Source organism: Heterodontus francisci, chromosome 7 (genome assembly GCF_036365525.1).
Source record: "Heterodontus francisci isolate sHetFra1 chromosome 7, sHetFra1.hap1, whole genome shotgun sequence".
In the NCBI taxonomy this organism is placed as follows: Eukaryota; Metazoa; Chordata; class Chondrichthyes; order Heterodontiformes; family Heterodontidae; genus Heterodontus; species Heterodontus francisci.
In genome coordinates, this window is record NC_090377.1 from 34,883,200 (window position 1) to 34,904,167 (window position 20,968).

The following is a 20,968-nucleotide window of genomic DNA, read 5'->3' on the forward strand; positions in this document are numbered from 1 at the left end:
ATTATAGATTATTGATGTACTTGGTTTTGGCACTGGTCTTTTGTATTGACGTCATATTTAGTAGAGAAACTAAAACATTGAGGTTTATCGACTGATAGCAGAAAAATATTTTTAAATAAGTAAATGTAAAACACTACAAATACTGGAAGTCTGAAATAATAACTGAATTGCGGCAAATACAAAGCAGGTCTGTCAGCATTTGGAAAGAGAAAAGACATGTTTTATGTGCAGATCCTTCTCAGAACAGTAACCTGAAGGTGGTCAAGCCACTTTACAGGGCTTAAAATAATCAAGTGCAGGAGAGGGGGAACTGTGAATAACAGGTAAAAATCAATGGCTCCTGTCACAGAAAGAGTGCTTGAATAAATTCTTGACTTTTACCTGATATTCTCCTCACCTATACTCCCCACATTATTTTGTTCCATCTTCCAAAGAAGTTTGTTTATTTCTCAGTTTTGGTAAAGGCTCTATACTCAAAATGTTAAATTTTCATCTTTTCTGATGCTGATGGGCTGTATTTGCAGCATTTACTCCTTTTACTTCATTGGCCAGGTTAAATAGGATGACATAATAAGATGAACACCTTGGACTGGATTCTAAAGGCTCCCCGATGCCGGGAACGGTGGCGGGGGGAGGAATGCAGAAAGCAACGGATGACGTCCGCCGCCGACCCAGACGCTGGCAGGCCCCATCCCGATCTCGGCGGCGGTGACAAGGCTTCGTGGCAGCTGCCCCGCTGCTCAGTGACGGGACTCGCCTTATAATATGCAAATGGATACTTAGCTTTAATTAATATGCAGGCCGCAGTGATTCTATCAGCAGGTGGGGATCTTCATTCCGGACTTTGAATCTCCGTTCGGGGAAATGAGGCACAACACCTGTAAGGAGGTGGGTTTTTCCGTGTGGGGGTGGGGGGGGGGGGAAAGTGGGGTTAAAATGCTTTGGATTGGTTGGGGGATTATGGGAAGGGGTTGAGGTTACAGTTCATGAACTTTGGGGGGGGGGGACGGTCGCCTCATCAAGGCAAGTATTTTGGGGGATGAGCAGGCAATAAATTCAATGTAAGGCTATTGGGGGAGTGTGAGAGGGGATGGAAAAAAGTTTTCACTCATTTTTATTAACTTAAAACGTGATGTTCCTTAAAAATTTTAAATGCTCATTTATGGCTCTAAGCCCTTTAAAAATGGCATCGGTGCCTGCGCATTGGCGCCAGACGCCGTTGCCGGGGATGGCTCGCCCACCCCCTCCAGGTCATCAGGGGGGATGGGGGGGGGGGGTCGGCCACCCCAACCATGCTAATGTGCCCCCGCGGTTGGAATCGCGGCGGCTCTGCGATGTGGGCCCTGAGTGTGCGGGCCGTAAATTTTTCCACCACCGACGAAATAGGTGCAGGCTTTTAAAATGCAGTCCCTTGTTTGTTCCTCAATTCTACTTGTAAAGCACATGAAATGCAAATAGTGGCCAATATCATGATGCGATTCTATTAAACAAAGTTAAGTCAAATTTATTGCATTTATTATTTCACAGCAATTAATCTGAAACATTTGTACTCTTACTGGAATAAAAGCAAATTAGGGTAGAAATGAGTGCTATTGACCATTTAGGATGTAGCTGAGCCAGCCTTTCTGTGCTAAAATGTGCAATTACTAGTAATTGTTTCTGCTCACATCCATTTTCAAGCAGCAAACTAAGCTAATTTCTTCAATTTTTTTTCCTAAAATGCAATTTTATTTATTAATGCACAGTTAATTAAAATTAGATTTAGAAAGTCCCAGAAAAGTGGTATCTAATTGACATTCCGTGTATATTGATAATTAATAGTAATATTGCTGCTATATTAACATAATAGTGCTAGTTTTCTTCACTCCTTTCCTGAATGTATTGACTCCTAACTTGGGATGTTCCAAGTATCGGACAACCTCCAGTACCTTGCCTGATAGCTACTGTTCGTGTGTGAACCTTGAGCAAGTTACTTGACCATGCGGGGGGTGTGGTGGAAATGGTATTAAGGGTCAACTCAGCCTGTCATCACCTGACATCAACACTTGAGCACTTCCAGCAGGGTTTTCTAAATAAATATTAGGAATGGGAGTTTCCTTTCGATAGTCTGGTTCACAATGAAGAATGATCAATAAATAAAAATAGAAGTAGGAACTGACTTTGAAAAGTGCCAGACCCAAGAAGGGCTGCTTTCCCCTTTCTGTCTTAACCTGGGTGCAAGTAACATGAAGAGCACAGAAATTATGCTCTGTCTGACCTGATCTGAATCTAGCCACATTTATGGGTCCAAATTATTACCTTAAACTGAGGTGCATGCCCGTCGCTTGACAGGGAATGTTGCAGGCTTCAGGGCTAAAAGACTCACAACAGTGAACACCGGTCCTTGGTGCTCACAAATATTTAGGCTGTATTCCTAAAACTCAGAATCACCCCCTATTCTCTGCTCCTGTAAGACCATCTTTCCCAATACTTCCATTTTCCAACATCCCTCTGCCAGGGATTGCAGATCCCAGAACCTTCCTTAATGTTCCCAGAGCCTCTCTTTTCAGTGTTCCTGACTCTGGTACTCATTCCACCCCTCCTCCACATCCCCCCCCCCCCCCCGCCCCCCACAAACATATGGCCATACCCTGAGTCTCCATACCAGTACTGTCAGAACCTGAGCCTACTTCCTACCTTCCAATCACAGGGCCTCCCGATACTGATTAGTCAGGTTCCCTGGTAAAAACTTTTGGCATAGCATCCATGTGCTTATAAAACTTCTTAAGTACCTTGAGTAACAGAACAGGATATCTGCTTGTGTATGTAGGATATGAATGAGGAAATAGAATAACTTGGCTTGCATTGTGGTTATAACCATTTACTGTTCAATTTATCAGCTTGTTGAAAGCTAAGCTGCATGGTTCACTGCTCCTGGTGAGATCCAAGGGTTTCTGACGAATGTTTGACTAATTTGTTGACTATATATGTCACTAATAAGGTGGTCAAAGGCTGGTATTACACAAAACACCAACAGGGAACTACAACTACATTTCAAAACAGGATAAACGGACAACAAGGCATTAAAAAGGTGCCTAACTGCATCAGCTTCTACCCCCTTCCTCTTCCTTTAATGCTTTTTTTGTCTGGACTCTTTCATGGGAATTGTCCATTTGCCCTACTTCTCCCATTAAGAAAAAAATATATAGCCAGCAGGAATGCGATGTGTGACAACAGAAAGCAGGATACAGGATCCCTGAACTGATTTACTTACTGCCTTTGTTTAGAAGGAAAGCTGTTGTTAGAGGTACCCAGGATGAACTTTTTGCGACCAGAGGTTTGCACAGCTCATAAATTACAGTTCACTGACCCTGTCAGTAAAACCTTAGGAAGTTTACTAAACATCAAATCTAATTCAGATCTTTCTGGGAGGAACTGTGCATAGTATCGGTTCCAGAAAGTATAGGGTCATTTATGGTGACTTAAATGCGACATTAGATGATTCAGCACCTGCATTCAAATTTGTTAACTGAACTTGCAACTCACTGAAGACTATATAGACAAAATAAACAAGCACATTCAGTCTCTTTAGGCAATTGATAATATGTTGTGGTCTCTAATTTTGTTTTAATGATATTTAGTATCAGACTAGGACCATTGCATTGAGGTTAGCATCCATTGCAACTCACTGCATGTTCAGGAACCAAAACGTTTACACCACTGAAGACTTAATTGTTGTGCTGATAGTGGCATTGTTCTGTTACAAAACCATGAACAGAGGATATGGTTAAACAACAATAATAATTTGTATTTATATAGCACCTTTAAAGTAATAAAACATCACAAGGCACTTCACAGGAGCATTATAAGCTAAAAAGAGGTAGGTTTTAAGGAGTGTCTTTAAGGGATGATAGAGAGATAGAGAGGTAGAGAGGTTTAGGGAGGGAATTTGAGTTTAGGGCCTTAGCAGCTGCAGGAATGGCCCAGTCAATAAGTTAATAAGAGGTGTGCTGGTTTAGCACTGAGAAGACCCTGTTTCTGAATTAATAGGAATGAAGATACATGCTGGCAGACCTTGGACATACACCAAAGTACTCTGTACTTTGTCCTTGGCTGGTATGGATTAAGATTGAGTCATCAAATGGCCAATTTAAAAATTCTCATCCTCATGTTCAAATCCCTCCATGGTATCTCTCCACCTTACCCCTCTAATTTCCTCAACCATATGACCCTCTGAGAACTCTGCATTCCGCCAATTCTGGCCTCTTATGTATCCCCAAAATTCCTTTACCCCACCATTGGCAAACATGCTTTCAGCTGTCTTGGGCCTAAGCTCTGAAATTTGCTCCTAAAACCTCTCTACCTCTCCACATGTCTCTCCTACCTCTTAGAACATGATTTTGGTCACCTGTACTAATAGGTGGAATTTTCCCAGGCAAGGGGAGGGAGGTTTGGGTGCATACAGGGAGTTAAATCCATGAAAAGTGATGTTAACTGTTTTAACCAAACATTATGGCTTTAACAGCCTGTGGACTTATTTCCCAAGCAGTCAGCAACTTATCAGAATCAACCAGGTGAGCGCACAATGAGGATGCTTCTTCAGTGAAACTGACAGGCTGGGAAGCCATTGAACAGTGAAACTGAAGTGCTCCAGCCATGTCCAGGTGACAGGCTGCTGCTCACAGCACTCCTTCTCTGAGAGTGTGCTTTCACTGCTTGACAGGTGATTGCCAACTACTTGGAAGTCAGTTCCCCTGTCTTACACCTCACTCACCTTCAGCTGCACTTACCTGCTGTCAACCTTCACTACAGCCTGGGAGCAGCTTATGCAGCTCTATCTTGCACCTTTGATGAGGAACAAGAAGAGTAGTGTCAGCAATGCCAACAGCACCAGTAGTTGCAGCAGCAACACCAGCTGCCTTCTCGTCAGCCACAAGCCACTCCACAGGGCAGAAGGGATAGACACAGAGATCTAGCTCCAAGGAGATGAGACCCCAACACAAGGTCTACAGACTGTCAATCAGCTCTCTCAACATGTATGAGCACCAGCGCCTCAGGAAGCTTAGGCTTTCACAGCAAGTCGTTGCTGATATCTGCAGCCTCCTGGAACAAGACCTCGTCCTCAGTGGACCATGTGGGTATCCATTGTCAGTGGCTATCAAGGTGGCTGTTACTGGAGGGCCACTACCCCCTCACATCCCCAATCTCCCCCAGGTTTCTGCCTCTCCCCAAAGTTGTGTACTCTCTTCTCCTGCAATGACAGAAAGCAGAGTTATGAGTTTTAGAAATGGCTTGTGTGGATAGGAGGGAAGGACATTTGTGGAGGGTGACTGTGAGACGTGGGTGTGAGAGGGCAATAGAATGAAAATGAGTGTGAGTGTTGGGATATGAGGTGCCTAGAGGGGGAGGAATGAGTGGAGCTGTGAGGTGTGTTGGTCTGTGAAGTGCTGTGCAGGAGAATGCTGGGGCAGAATGTGTGGTTTGGCATCTGAAAATGTTATGCCACTCACCTTTCCTACCCTCCTGAGGTGCACTGCCTCCTGGTCAGAGGAACCACACTTCTGCTGCTGACTTCCTTGGCCTCTTCCATGCACGCCTACTTAGTTGGAGAGGCTAGCCTTCCCAGGTGTCCTCACTATTCCTGTGTTTGCTGCAGCCTCAGAATCCATGTGCAGTTCGGCGTTTCTGACCCAAGACGGGGTCCCTTTAATTAGAAATCATTCTTTTGACAGATACAACGCATCATCCCACCCATCCTCTGAGTGTTTGAGGAACCGGAGGCAGGATGTTAAAGCCATGGCTCAGTTAAAGAGCACAGCACGCTCCATCTGGTTACTGACCTGCTACAGTTCCCATCGTTTTGGCTGGGTCCATCAGTTGACAATTCCACCCAATGTCTCCTTCTTAGGTTCAGATTTTTTTTTGTCTAATTACACTCCTGAGAAATGTCTTGGTACACTTTACTATGTTCAAGGTGCTATATAAATTCAAGTTGTTTGTACCAATTAACTGAGAATCAGATGAATACTATTCCCTCAGACCATCAACATTCAGAACCAGATATATTGTTGGATATCAACATTGAATGCATTCCTTTCCCAGAGCACCGAGCCTTTGAAGCAGACTAAGCACTAGAAACTACACCAGTCCACCAAAGCATCATAAATTAGAGACTGCTCATCAAGTCCCTATCATTTGTTACTTTTGCTCCAAGTACATATGTGTCACTTGCCGTAATCGAAGGAAATGTTCTGGTTTGGAGCGCAAGTGTCTGTGTGTGTGTGGTTGGCTGTGTTTGGCAGGTCACAAAAGAAGTTACATGTTTGTAATTGACCAGCATCCTACTTGTTGCCATTGTTTCAATGGAATCAGTACAAATGGGAAATCTGAATTCAAACTGGTTTAAATCCAAACTTTTTTTTATGTTATGAAATGAAGCCAAAGCCAAATTCATGTTCAATGTTCATCCTTTCTTGCAGGAGTGCGAGAATATGAACTATGTTCTGATTCATTTATCCATGCACATGCATTAATCAAGTGTATTCTGAAATCTTGCTGTCATTTTCTTATACACCATATTTTTATACATTGTCATACATCCTAGTTGCTATATGACCTAGCTTCTAGTTTTGTATTAGTTTTGATATTATGTAACTTTTTTCATGGTTGAAAACATTATTTACCCTCAATAATTTCATTTATAAGACAATATGAGATGTGCAGGCCTTTTCCTGGAAACCTCATGATCTCCTCAGAGTCCGGATTCCTGGAAACCATGTGGTTTCCTTAGTTTCCAGTGATAAGTAGTATTCCTGGAAATCACACGACCCTAATTTCTGTAAAACATGTGGTCCCTTATCTCTAGAGAACAAAGGTACTGTGTAATGGATAGTGCTGCCCTAAGTGTCTGGCACTTTAAGAAGCCAAGAAGAAAGTGATCACATGCACCTGAGACCAATCAAAAGAACTAGGGAGGTTCATTCGGTTAGGGGTGTAAACCTCCAAGAAAGGGTTAAAGGACTATGCCCAGTAGCCTTCGGTACACAGTTTAACTAAAGAAAGAAAAAGAAAAAAGAAAGAAGTAAGAAGAGGCCAGAACTTGCTTCAATCTGTGTCCAAATGACTGGAGAGTAAAGGCCGTGTGTGACTTGTAAACTATCGCCTGGTTGTTAAGAAAAAGTTGTTACTTAATAAATCCTCTTAAGTTGTACACTGGAACTACTGTCTGCAATTGTTTTGTCTTGTTCAAGAACCCAAATAAGGTTCAGAACAGCCCAGAACCTTTACAGGAGGGGAGAAGGTTGTTACAGTGTGAGGGTTCAAGGGACACATTGGAGGTAAGGCTCATGCTGGACTCACTCTAACATCTAATTTTCAGTATTAGAGAATATCAATTCATCAGATGCTGTGGATAAACACCAAGCTCAGAGTGATCAAGCTGCAAGGAAGTTTAGGACTTGAAAGATCTTGGTGATCCAACAATGCTCTGGTTCCAGGACTGATAATGCTGAAGGTTGTTTGAAGGCAGTTCTACTCTTCAGAGACTCTTTCTGACTGGTTCATTGCATTATTCTAGCTCTGGCCTCATTTGTTTGCCCAAATTAGAAAAGTAAGAAAATTTCCTTTTCTACATGATGGCACAGATGGTTGGGAAAATAAATGAAAAAGTAGATTGAAATGCAACTTATGCAAAAACATTTAACTGCAACACTATATTGCATTAGCTGCAAAACTGGTTAAAAGCTTTCATTTTTGCAAACTTTTAGGGTGTTAAAAAATAAGGAAATTAGCATGTGAGTTGTCCAATGAAAAAAGTTACATGGGCCAGTCCCATTTCCCCAAAATTATAAAACGTATAGAAAAAAACAATTTTTTTCATTACCATTTCCTTACTTTGAAATATGACAGCATAGGTAAGAGGCCCTGCAAGTATTTCTTGTTTTATATAAATTTTTCTAAATTGTTGAATTCTTCATGAATCTAGAATGGGTTAAATTAATGCCAGAGCTTAAGGAAAGATGTCTTACATGACTCCCAACTGTAAATGCTTTCTTAATTTTTTGGTGGCTGTTAAAAATAATCAAACATTTAACTTATCTCATTTCTAAAACTGTGAAGGGGCAGAAACATCTCTTCAGTTTTTTCCCCCAAGCCTACCAAGATGACTTCGGTACCTTACTTCATGGTTTCAAAAGCATTAAAGCATTGGGCCTTTAAGGTTCTTGTAATGGTTTTATGCTAATGGAATAATTTATGTCCTGACTTTCAAAACTTATTCCATCAAAATGCTTATGTTTATTGGAGCACTTTAACAAATCTGCTGCAGAAAATGGCACCATCCAAATAACAGACCTTTTCTTCTTAAAAACAGTTAAAAACAAATGACCTCTATACGCCATTGGTGCAATGGGCATTTTTCAGTCACCAGATGATGACGAAGAACGTCTATATTTTTCAGATGCACGAAGGAACTGCATTCATAACTTGTGAATCATTTCCAACTTTCTCAATCATGGTGGGAATACCAGGCTCCTGTGACATTCTCATTATAATTCCATGAAGCCAGTGCAGGGGAACTGAAAATGAAGCATTCGTAATCCCACACAGAGATCAGCCTTTTGAATTCTGACCCAAAAGTGTTTTGATAAATTCCCCACTGAGTTTTTGAAAGCCAGAAATACAGATAATTCCCAGTAGTCACATTTGTGAAAAGATCCCATAGATGATGGTGACCTAAAGCGAATAAAAAAAATGAACTTATTGAAATGGGCCAGTCCTTATTGATATATTTATTTATTTGAATGAGAGGCACAAACACTAGATCACAAAGGACCTCACTGTCTGACAGAAAGTATTGCTTACAAAAGTTGGTAAATGCATTAGATAACACATTAAAGGATAAATTCAGAGAGATTAAGCCCTCAGCACAATGGTTCACTGAACAGTACCAGAGACTCGTGAAAAGAGTACAGAGGTCAGTACCTCTGACTCATGGTGTCCTTGATTCTGGTGATTAAAATCTATCATCTAAAAATGAGGAGTGCTATGAATTGAGCTCATTAACCTCTGTGCTTGATTTTACAGGCTATATTCCTGTTGGCTGTGGCCACATTCCAGTAGCATAGTCCCGGTGAACATATCTGATAATGCGCAATAATATTTAATTCTAAGATTTATTTAGACTCTGTTTGGGTTTTGAAAAGTGGAACAATCAACCAAGCTATTTTAGACTCTTAGCTGCTTTGGTTCTACTCTTTGGAATTTCTTCCTAAACCATCTCCTCTCTACCTTTAAAAGCTATCTCAAAATCCATCTTTTTGACCAAGTTTGTAGTCACCTCTCCCAACTTTTGCATGATGGATTGCTGTCCATTCCATTGTTCTTATTTATCTTACCCCCCGCCCTCCCATCCCCCTTTTGCAAAGCACTGTGGGAAGTTTTCTATGTTGAGGGGCTATAAAAATGCAAGTTATTGTTATCTGTTAATGACGATAGTTCATGTTTAATTCTGGAGCATAGGACCTTGAATTGAATTAAATTAGTCTCCTCCCCCGTCCTCAAGAGCATCTAGGATTGTGGCCAACTTAGCTCACCGGCTATAGCTCCACACCACCAAACCCCCCCAACCCCGCCGTCTTTTCCCCTGCTTTCACCATTCCCGCTGAATGGTGAGAAGGGGGCTGGTGGCAAATTTTAAATCAGTCTTTGTGTCAGCCTGGAATACGCACTTAAATCCTAGCACGGGATTGCACCAATAAATTTCTGACTCAAGAGTGCTACCAAATCAGCCAAACGGATTTTGACAAAGTGAGTGGCGTTAGCCAGAATTTTTATTTTATACTCAGCATCAGCCCTGAGTGCTCTCAGATCACATATGGCAGAAGTTAGAAACAGAACCCAAGAACATCTAAGTAGAGCATCCTATGTTCCATAAATGTGACATTTTCTTTGCCCATATAGATATTGTTGTGACCTAAGTGAAGCAGCCAGTTTGGTGTCAATTAATACTTCATTATGGACGGTTTTTTTATTGTTGTAATTGGGCCTTGGGTGGTCCATGAGCCTCCCGGTTGGCATCTGCGTTTTATTCCTGGCTGGGACACGTACTGTGTGTGCGGTGCCTATTTCAGGCCCGAAAATGGACCTAAAGGAATTTCTGCCCCTTTATCTTTTAAGGCCTCAATAAATAGAAGAAAATAATTTAGCCTTACCTCTCAAACGTAAGGTTACCTCAAGGTACAACTTTAGTAGTCTTGTGACCTACCTATGGACTATAATATTTATAGACTGAGCAGATGATACTAAAGCTACTGATACTTCCATGCAGATACACTCAGCACAGTTTTTTGTGCAGGGTGATTCATGCAAAAATCTAATGCCTGATGTTTACTATAAACATTTAGTAGTGATTTACTTAAATTGCAAATGAGAAAGTAAATGAGAATAAAACTCTCACATTCTGCTCTTGCTGTGTATATAGGATAGTGTGAATCTGTGATTCACCTTAGAAATCTACTAGTACACATGCTGGGTAAGTAACCTATTACTCCTCCACATGAACTGACTTAGAGGCAGTTCTGAGTACCACCTCCAAGCTATTGCATTCACAGTATCCCTGACTGACATAAACTGACTGTGATAATGTACAGTTGCCAGACTGAACTAAGGATAAGTTACTAAAGGGGTTTAGTTAAAACCTAATGAAACTTTTAAAGTTATTGTTATTGACAAGTTAGAGTTCACAGGCAGACCAGCAGATAGACAGTGCCAGAAAATAAATCCCCACTCCAACCCCTACCATCCCCCTACCACTGCATCCCGCAGTGCAATGGGAATAGTGAGCTAAAGTACTTGTCTAACATTTGGATGGTGTCTGTTCTGTGTTTATAGTGGACAAATGTTTATACTTGATATAAACTGTCATCATATCATTGCCAGCACCCTTCCCCTCACATTTTTTGGAAAACATTTTTAATCCTGGTAGAGTGAAAATACATTTGAGTGATATCAGAGTAAATTGTAACTAAATGAAATTTTGTAATTGTATTCCTGTCAACTATTCAGTCATCTCAGGAACACTTTACACTAAGGTAAGGCTTATAAATCTTGTGTGGAGGAAAATTCCTTCTTCAGAGGACTTGAACGCATGTGAAAGCAGCAGGGAGAAGAAAATCCCAAAAAGTGTGGGTGCGAGAACACAGCCCTGTTTCACACCACTCAGGATAGGAAAGGGCTCTGATGAGGAGCCACCATGTTGAATTGTGCCTTTCATATTGTCATGGAATGAGGTGATGATACTTAGTAGCTGTGGTGGGCATCCAATCTTTTCTAGTAGTCTGAAGAGACCACGTCTGCTGACGAGGTCAAAGGCTTTGATGAGATCAATGAAAGCAATGTAGAGGGGCATCTGTTGTTCATGGCATTTCTCCTGTATCTGACGAAGGGAGAACAGCATGTCAACGGTCGATCTCTCTGCACGAAAGCCACACTGTGCCTCAGGGTAGACGCGCTCGGCCAGCTTCTGGAGCCTGTTCAGAGTGACTCGAGCAAAGACTTTCCCCACTATGCTGAGCAGGGAGATTCCACGGTAGTTGTTGCAGTCACCGCGGTCACCTTTGTTTTTATAGAGGGTGATGATATTGGCATCGCGCATGTCCTGGGGTACTGCTCCCTCGTCCCAGCACAGGCATAGCAGTTCATGTAGTGCTGAGAGTATAGCAGGCTTGGCACTCTTGATTATTTCAGGGGTAATGCTGTCCTTCCCGGGGGCTTTTCCGCTGGCTAGAGAATCAATGGCATCACTGAGTTCCGATTTGATTGTTCAACCTTGCCCGTCTAAGAGCGAAGTCCAAAGTATGGAAAGTCCTTATCAGGGAACTCCTCTTTGCTGACGATGCTGCTTTAACATCTCACACTGAAGAGTGCCTGCAGAGTCTCATCGACAGGTTTGCGGCTGCCTGCAATGAATTTGGCCTAACCATCAGCCTCAAGAAAACGAACATCATGGGGCAGGACGTCAGAAATGCTCCATCCATCAATATTGGCGACCACGCTCTGGAAGTGGTTCAAGAGTTCACCTACCTAGGCTCAACTATCACCAGTAACCTGTCTCTAGATGCAGAAATCAACAAGCGCATGGGAAAGGCTTCCACTGCTATGTCCAGACTGGCCAAGAGAGTGTGGGAAAATGGTGCACTGACACGGAACACAAAAGTCCGAGTGTATCAGGCCTGTGTCCTCAGTATCTTGCTCTATGGCAGCGAGGCCTGGACAACGTATGTCAGCCAAGAGCGACGTCTCAATTCATTCCATCTTCGCTGCCTCCGGAGAATACTTGGCATCAGGTGGCAGGACCGTATCTCCAACACAGAAGTCCTCGAGGCGGCCAACATCCCCAGCTTGTACACACTACTGAGTCAGCGGCGCTTGAGATGTCTTGGCCATGTGAGCCGCATGGAAGATGACAGGATCCCCAAAGACACATTGTGCAGCGAGTTCGCCACTGGTATCAGACCCACCGGCTATCCATGTCTCCGCTTTAAAGACGTCTGCAAACGCGACATGAAATCCTGTGACATTGATCACAAGTCATGGGAGTCAGTTGCCAGCGTTTGCCAGAGCTGGCGGGCAGCCATAAAGACGGGGCTAAAATGTGGCGAGTCGAAGAGACTTAGTAGTTGGCAGGAAAAAAGACAGAGGCGCAAGGGGACAGCCAACTGTGTAACAGCCCCGACAAACAAATTTCTCTGCAGCACCTGTGGAAGAGCCTGTCACTCTAGAATTGGCCTTTATAGCCACTCCAGGCGCTGCTTCACAAACCACTGACCACCTCCAGGCGCGTATCCATTGTCTCTCGAGATAAGGAGGCCAAAGAGAAGAGAAGGCTTATATGTTATCTGATGGTGTCATCAGTAAGTAATTCTATTGAAAGTTGCAAAGGCATATTACTAAACTACTACCTACCTCTTTTTTCCACAGCCTCGATGCAAAGCTTCACAAATCGTGGAACTGTGGTTCCCTCACGTCTGCACAGAGTAGCCAAGTGGCAGTCAAATACTTGATCTACAATAGAATACAAACACAAAACTTGTGTTAATCAAAAGACAATTGCATTAAAAAGGATGCGGGTTCTATCTCTGATCTGTAAGTTATTTAGTCCCTTTCTCTGGCATTTCTGTTGCAATCCTGACCCTGAATCAATAAAGATTTTGTTATTGGATATGTCACATTTTAACAACATTTTTGGTTAGGCAACATAATGACTGCTGGAGCACTCAATAATGTAGCTGAAAAATAGCTGATTCAAGAAAATGTCATGATTTCTGAACTAGTCGCAATCCCTTTCAATCTGTTTTTGTTTTCTTCTCTGCCATGTATTACAGCCTCGATGATTATGAATGTTGTTTCAGACAAATACTTGGACACCTCAGTAAGGCATAATTTAGTAGGTAGTAAATAATGAGGGATGTTCAAAGTGTTTCCAAAAAATTAGATAATAAATAGAATATATTGTTACTAAACCTTCAGTGTTTGCATGAACCCAAATTATTTAACATGAAATATGCAAAATCTGAATCCTCATGCATGAAAATTTAAAAGGATAATTCTAATAAACTAATTCCAGAAAAAATATAGGGGTCTTTCAATCCAGTAGGGTAGCTAATGAATCTAAAAATCAAAGTCTGGCAGACTTATCACAGTTGCACTGCGTTTTAAGAGTCCGACGCCGAAGGCTTAGAGCCCTCAACGGACATTTAAAAATTAAAGGGACAGGTAAGTAGAATTTCGACAAAACAGATTTCAATGAACTTTAAATGCATTTTCCCACTGCCCCCCCACCATGGCATTTTCAGACACTCGTGCCCTTTCCCCCCCGGAATTCGAATATTGACCATTTGACCTTCCTCCACCCCACAAAGTACAGCAACTTTGAACTTTATCCCTTCCCATCACCACCCCAACCAATCCGCAGTGTTTTAACCCCGCTCCCCATCTCCCACACAGATAAAAAATGCTCCTCTCCCACTCCACACAGGTGTCGCGCCATGTTTCCCCAAATGGGGATTTGAAGGCGCAGCATTGTTGGCCGCCCAAATGAAGGTCGGTGCGGTGCTTAAGGAGGTGATGGGACCCTCATTAAATCAAGTATGTAAATTAGTTTACATATTGAAATGGGGGTCCCGTTGCAGAGCAGCGGGGCAGCCGCCACGAAGCCTCGACGCCGCTGCCACGATCGGCACGGGGCCTGCCACCACACTGATCTTCATTGCCCCCCGCCATCATTCCCAATGGTGGATGGGCTTTACAATCCAGCCCATGAAAACTGAGAAAATTTATTTAAGTCTGATGCATACATACTGCAATGTTGGCTAGCGCCGAGCTCAAAAGTCATAGATTTAAAAAAAAATTCAATGCTTTGGCAAGGAATCAATTGTATGATCAGTGATGTAGAAGTTAAATATTCCTACCAACTTACTTGTCAACTTGTCAGCAGCTTAATCAATATTGGGCCATTATTTGCCAACACCTAATGATGTCTGCTGTTAGTTAGACTTGCCTTTGCATGTTTTCTAACTTTTTTGCGTGGCGAATCACTGAAAGTGCAAGCTGATAACGATGCAATGAGGGAAGCAGGGCACTCTTCGACCTGAGTGAACAGGATAACCAACAGAGTACCTCCTTCACCAATCAGATTGAAGGATTGATGGTGAAACTAACAACACAAAGACTCAGAAGGAAATGTAAATTAAAGTGGGCCGATTCAATGTCAAAGCAGGTATGTAAAGAGAAATAAGGAGAAGGCTGATGATACAAAGCTAGGTGAAAATGTAAGCTGTAAAGATGACACAAAAAAGCTGCAAAGAGATATAGACAGGTTAAATGAGTGGGCAACAAGGCAACAGATGGAGTATATTGTGGGAAAGAGTAAGAATATTCACTTTGGAAGTAAGAGTAGAAAAACAGAATGTTTTTTTAAAAGGCATGAAACTTTTAAATGTTAATATACAGAGAGACTTGGGTGGACTCATACAAGGAACACAGAAGGTTAGCATACGAACATACAAATTAGGAGCAGGAATAGGCCATTCGACCCCTTGAACCTGCTCCGCTATTCAACAAGATCATGACTGATCTGATTGTAACCTCAACTCCACATTCCCACCTACCCTCAATAACCTTTCACCCCCTTGCCTATCAAGAATCTATCTATCTCTGCCTTAAAAATATTCAAAGACTCTGCTTCCACCACCTTTTGAGGAAGAGAGTTCCAAAGACTCACGACCCACTGAGAGAAAAACTTATTCCTCACCTCTGTCTTAAATGGGCGACCCCTTATTTTTAAACAGTGACCCCCTCGTTCTAGATTCTCCCACAAGAGGAAACATCCTTTCCACATCCACCCTGTCAAGACCCCTTAGGATCTTATATGTTTCAATCAAGTCCCCTCTTATTCTTCTAAATTTCAACGGATACAAGCCTAGCCTGAGCAGCCTTTCCTCACAAGAAAACCCACCCATTCCATGTATTAGTCCAGTAAACCTTCTCTGAACTGCTTCCAATGCAATCAGACCCTTCCTTAAATAAGGGGAACAACATTGTACACAGTACTCCAGATGTGGTCTCATCAATGTCCTGTATAACTGTAGCATAACCTCCCCACTTTTGTATTAAATTCCCCTTGCAATAAATAATAACATTCTATTAGCTTTCCTAATTACTTGCTGTACCTGCATACTAGCGCCCTGTGATTCATGCACACGGACACCCAGATCCCTCGGCATCTCAGAGCTCTGCAATCTCGCACCATTTAGATAATATGCTTCTTTTTTATTCATCCTGCCGAAGTGGACAATTTCACATTTTCCCACATTATACTCTATTTGCCTGATCTTTGCCCACTCACTTAACCTATCTATATCCCTTTGTAGACTCCTTATGTCCTCTTCACAAGTTACTTTCCTCCCTATCTTTATTTCATCAGCAAATTTAGCAACCATACCTTCATCTAAGTCATTTATTTGAATTGTAAAAAGTTGAAGCCCCAGCACTGATCCCTGTGGCACACTACTCGTTACATCTTGCCAACCAGAAAATAACCCATTTATGTCTACTCTGTTTCCTGTTAGCTAGCCAATCTTCTATCCATGCCAATATGTTTCCCCCTACACCATGAGCTTTTACTTTCCGCAGTAACCTTTGTTGTGGCACCTTATCAAATACCTTCTGGAAATCTAAGTACAGTATATCCATTGGTTCCCCTTTATCCACAGCAGGTTACTTCTTCAAAGGACTCCAATAAATTGGTTAAACATAATTTCCCTTTCACAAAACCATGTTGACTCTGCCTGATTACCTTGAATTTTTCTCAGTGCCCTGCTATAACGTCTTTAATAATAGCTTCTAACATTTTCCCTATGACAGAAGTTAAGCTAACCGGCCTGTAGTTTCCTACTTTCTGTCTCCCTCCCTTTTTGAATAAACATTGGCTATTTTCCAATCTAATAGAACCTTCCCCGAATCTAGGGAATTTTGGAAAATCAAAACCAACACTTCAGCAATCTCAGTAGCCACTTCTTTTCCATCCCTAGTATGAAGTCCATCAGGACACGGGGACTTGTCAGCCCACAGCTCCAACAATTTGCTCAGTACCACTTTCCTGGTGATTGTCATTTTCTTGAGTTCCTCCCTCCCTTCCATTTCCTGATTTATAGCTATTTCTGGGATGTTACTTGTATCCTCTATGCTGAAGACTGGTGCAAAATACCTAAAATAAGAGCAAAATACTGCAGATGCTGGAACTCTGAAATGAGAACAGAAAGTGCCGGAAATACTCAGCAAGTCTGGCAGCATCTGTGTAGAGAGAAGCATAGTTAACGTTTCAGGTCTATGACCCTTCATCAGAACTGGCAAAAGTTAGAAATGTAACAGTCTTTGAGCAAGTGAAAGGGGTGATGGGGGAAGAGGAACAAGAAGGGAGGTCCAGGACGGAGGGGGGAAAAATTAAAAGACAGATGTCATGGAACAGAATGCAAATGGAGTGCTAAATAGTTATAGTGAACGGCAAAACACGAGTCCAGAGAGAGTGCTAATGGCAGAAGAATGAACAGCTCTGTACGAAAGCAAAAACATGTGTGGTGGTGGGGTCATAGTCCAGAGGGAGGTAGAAAGAAGGGTCTGAGAGTTGCTATTCAGTCTATGCAAGGTAGGTCAGTATGCCAGTCAACAACAGCACCACCCTTGTCAGCAGGTTTGATCAGAATGTTAGGGTTAGACCTGAGAGAACCGAGTGCAGCATGTTCAGAGGGAGACAGTTTAGGTGGGCAGAGAAATTAAAGTGGCTGATGTCATGCCGACAGTTTTCAATGAAAAGATCAAGAGCCAGTAAAAGGCCAGATTATTCTGCCATTCACACTCTCTGGACTCATGCTTTGTCTTTCACTTAAGACTTTAAGGCTTGCAAAGGATCAGTATTGCTTTAAGAGCCAGTAAGCCTCAGGAGTTACAGGAAGGTGCATTTTCGTTGTCTTAGAAACAGCCATTTGGAGACTGCGATTCAAAGGGTGCATTCTCGTTACCACAGATACAGCCACTGGGAGTGAGAATTAAGTGATACATTTGTTACAATTCAATTTTGAACTGGCTTTTTAGTTGAAGACAGTTTGTTCAAGCAACATTCTGTGAGGACTTCAAGCAACATTGGACTGTAAATTTGCAAGGACTCTAATTTTTCTATTTTAAATGTTGTTTATATCTTCATAGTGTTTAAGAATTTAGTTCTTCCAATAAAAGAGTTAATTTGTTGATTTAAAGACACCTGGCTTGGTTAGCCTCATTCAGGGGTTCATAGATGGTACAATTTGGCTGGGTCTTTCTTTAATTTGGAAAGTTTTAAATGATCTGTTAGGTGATCTGTGGAGCGACAGAATTGAATTATCAGTGTGTTTCTCCCACCACAATCAGAATCGTATATTTTGATTGGGGGCTTTGACTGGAGCGGTCGGTTGTAACATATTGATTTATTCTATTTAGCGCTCCATTTGCATTCGGTTCCAGGACATCTGTCATTTAATCTCTTCCTCCTCCATCCTATCACAGACCTTCATTCCTGTTCTTCCTCCCCCCTCCCCCCTTTCACTTGCTCAGAGATGGTTACATTTCTAACTTTTGCCAGTTCTGATGAAGGGTCACAGACCTACACTCTTTATACAGATGCTGCCAGACCTGCTGAGTATTTCTGGCATTTTCTGTTGTCGCTCCAAAATATCTATTCAATTCATCTGCCATCTCCTTATTTTCCACTATTAATTCCCCAGACTCACTTTCTATCGAACCAACACTCACTTTGTTAACTATTTTCTTTTTTAAATAGAAACTCTTACAATCTGTTTTTATATTTTTAGTTAGCTTTCTCTCCTACTCTATTTTTTTCCCTCCTTATTAATCTTTTAGTCATTCTTTGCTATTTTTTATATTTAATCCAATCTTCTGACTTGCCACCCATCTTTGCGCAATTATATGCTTTTTCTTTCTTGTTGGAATGTATCTATTCAGTATCATGCAGGTTCAACAAGCAATTAGGAAAGCAAATGGCATGTTGGCCTTTATTGCAACGGGATTGGAGTACAAGAATAAGGATGTCTTGCTACAATTGTATAGGGCTTTGGTAAGACCACATCTGGAGTACTGTGTGCAACTTTGGTCTTCAGATCTAAGGAAGGATATACTTGCCTTGGAGGCGGTACAGCAGAGGTTCATTAGATTGGTTCCTGGGATAACAGGGTTGGCCTATGATGAGAAGTAGTGGAAATTGGGCCTATATTCTCTGGAGTTTAGAAGAATGTAAAATTATCTCATTGAACCACACAAGATTCTTAAAGGGTTTGACAGGGTGGACACAGGGAGGTTGTGTCCCCCAGTACAGTCTCAGGATAAGGGGTGAACTTTTTTAGGACTATTTAGGACTGAGATGAGGAGAAAATTCTTCACTCAGAGGGTTGTGAATCTTTGGAATTTTCTACTCCAGAAGGTTTTTGATGCTCTATCATTGTGTATATTCAAGGCTGAGATAGGTAGATTTTTGGTCTCACAGGGAATCAAGGGATATGGGGAGTGGGAGGGAAAGTGGAGTTGACACAAAAAATCAGCCATGATCGTATTGAATGGCAGAGTAGGCTCGTGGGGCTGTATGGTCTATTCTTGCTCCTATTTCTTATATTTTTATGAAAGAAGGATTGGATTGAGAGAGAAAAAAAGAAAATTTTTTAAAATACCATAAATTCTCTATCAACAATTAATACCTGACGAAATGAGACTCCATACTTGTAATAGTTAATTTTCAGTGTCGCAGAGGTTGATTGACAGCAATTAACATTAATTACATATTTAAAAGGGTATTTGCTCTTGAAATGACAAGACTTAACTTCCTGTGGTAAGTTTACTGTGTATCTACCATACAAATACACTAATGTCACACCATTCAATGTATTTTGAAGAATGTTTAGAGAGATGCAGTTTCTGCAAGGCTAATGGCAGAGCAGCCCAACTACAGCAGCTATTTTTGGATATTCACATTTAACCTCATATCTGCCCCTCACTGTACCATTTGCACATAAATAATGACAAGTGCTTCACCATTATTTTGACAGCAAATTCTGGCCCATTGTCACCACTTCTTGCAATTCTCTTAGAAAACAACAGGGTACATTTCAATAGGATTATATTTGGCACAATCAAAGCCACTGAGAGTGCATTAGTGACATTACCCAGTGTGACCAAAGAAACCGGATAGCCGTGCAATAGAAAACCACAATTTCATGTCAGGGAAGAAAAAATGCATGAAAGCAGGGCATAAATAGAATTAGAAAGCATTGTTTATTGCATGAGTAATTGTTTGAAATTTGATTATGGCTACTGAGTACTCTATTACAAGCATTTACAATCAATAGATATAATGGACTTCAAATAGATTCCAATTAAAATAGACAATGGAATGAAACACTGGGCAAACCTTTATTTAGCCTCCCTGTATATGAGCAGGAGCATACAAATGCAAATTGTTTTCATTGAGTCTGGGGGTGATTTTCACTGCTGTCCAACTCTTTGTCTCCAGAAAAACAGGCACTGGCAGTAGAAAATTGAGGGTACCTTGGCCCCCCACCCCATTATATCTTCCCCTTCCTTTTACAGCTGTCCTCTTCACCTATCGAGCCACCAGATTTCCTGCCCCCAGTGTGGAGAGCTGCCTGTTGGTGTTCAATGAGCCCTCAGCAACATGTTTGAATTAAGACAATGAGCGCCGCATCTGAGAATGTTTGGGAAGAGCTTTGGCCAGGCGGAGCACCCACTCCACCAATGTTTTGGGATAGAAGTTAAAAATCACTTCGGCTGTGTCACTTTTGAAGATATATCTGTGTTGTGGCTTAAATGATTAAATAGTGTTATTTATTACACAGAATTTACAGCACAGAAGCAGGTCATTCGGTCCAACTGGTCTATGCCAGTGTCTCTGCTCCACACAAGCCTTTTCCCAACCTGCCGCATCTAACCCTAACAGCATACCCTTCGATTCCTTTCTCCCTCATGTACTTATCTTGCTTCCGCCTAAATGCATCTATACAATTCTCCTCAACCACTCCTGTGCTAGTGAGTTCCATATTCTAACCACTCTCTGGTTATGTAAGTTTCTCCTGAGTTCCTTTTTGGATTTATTGATGACTATCTTATATTTATGACCACTAGTTTTGGATTCCCCCACAAGTGTAAACATCTTCTCTACATTTACCCTACCAAACCCCTTAATAGCTTTCAAGCCATCCACTTGGTCATAATATTGCTGTCCTAGATTTTGCAGTCAGTAGTGAAATGAAGGCAGTTGCTGCTGACCTCAAAAGGCTGCCCACAAAGATCTAATGAGCTCTGTGGCATGGTTTTCGTCTTTCCTGTCTTTCATTTTATTGTGGATCCAGCTATAGGGGATCTCCGGTGCCCA

At 41.8% G+C, this 20,968-nt stretch overlaps 1 protein-coding gene across 4 annotated transcripts in view; it reads right to left on the reverse strand.

The window, feature by feature from the left end:
- The window catches only part of arhgap15 (Rho GTPase activating protein 15), an 806,049-nt gene that overhangs the window by 252,036 nt on the left and 533,045 nt on the right, over positions 1 to 20,968 (reverse strand). For all 4 annotated transcript variants that reach the window (XM_068034997.1, XM_068035000.1, XM_068034998.1 and 1 more), the window contains one exon: positions 12,943 to 13,041. In XM_068034997.1, the coding sequence (XP_067891098.1) occupies positions 12,943 to 13,041 (99 nt within the window). The remainder of the gene's footprint in view (positions 1 to 12,942; positions 13,042 to 20,968) is intronic.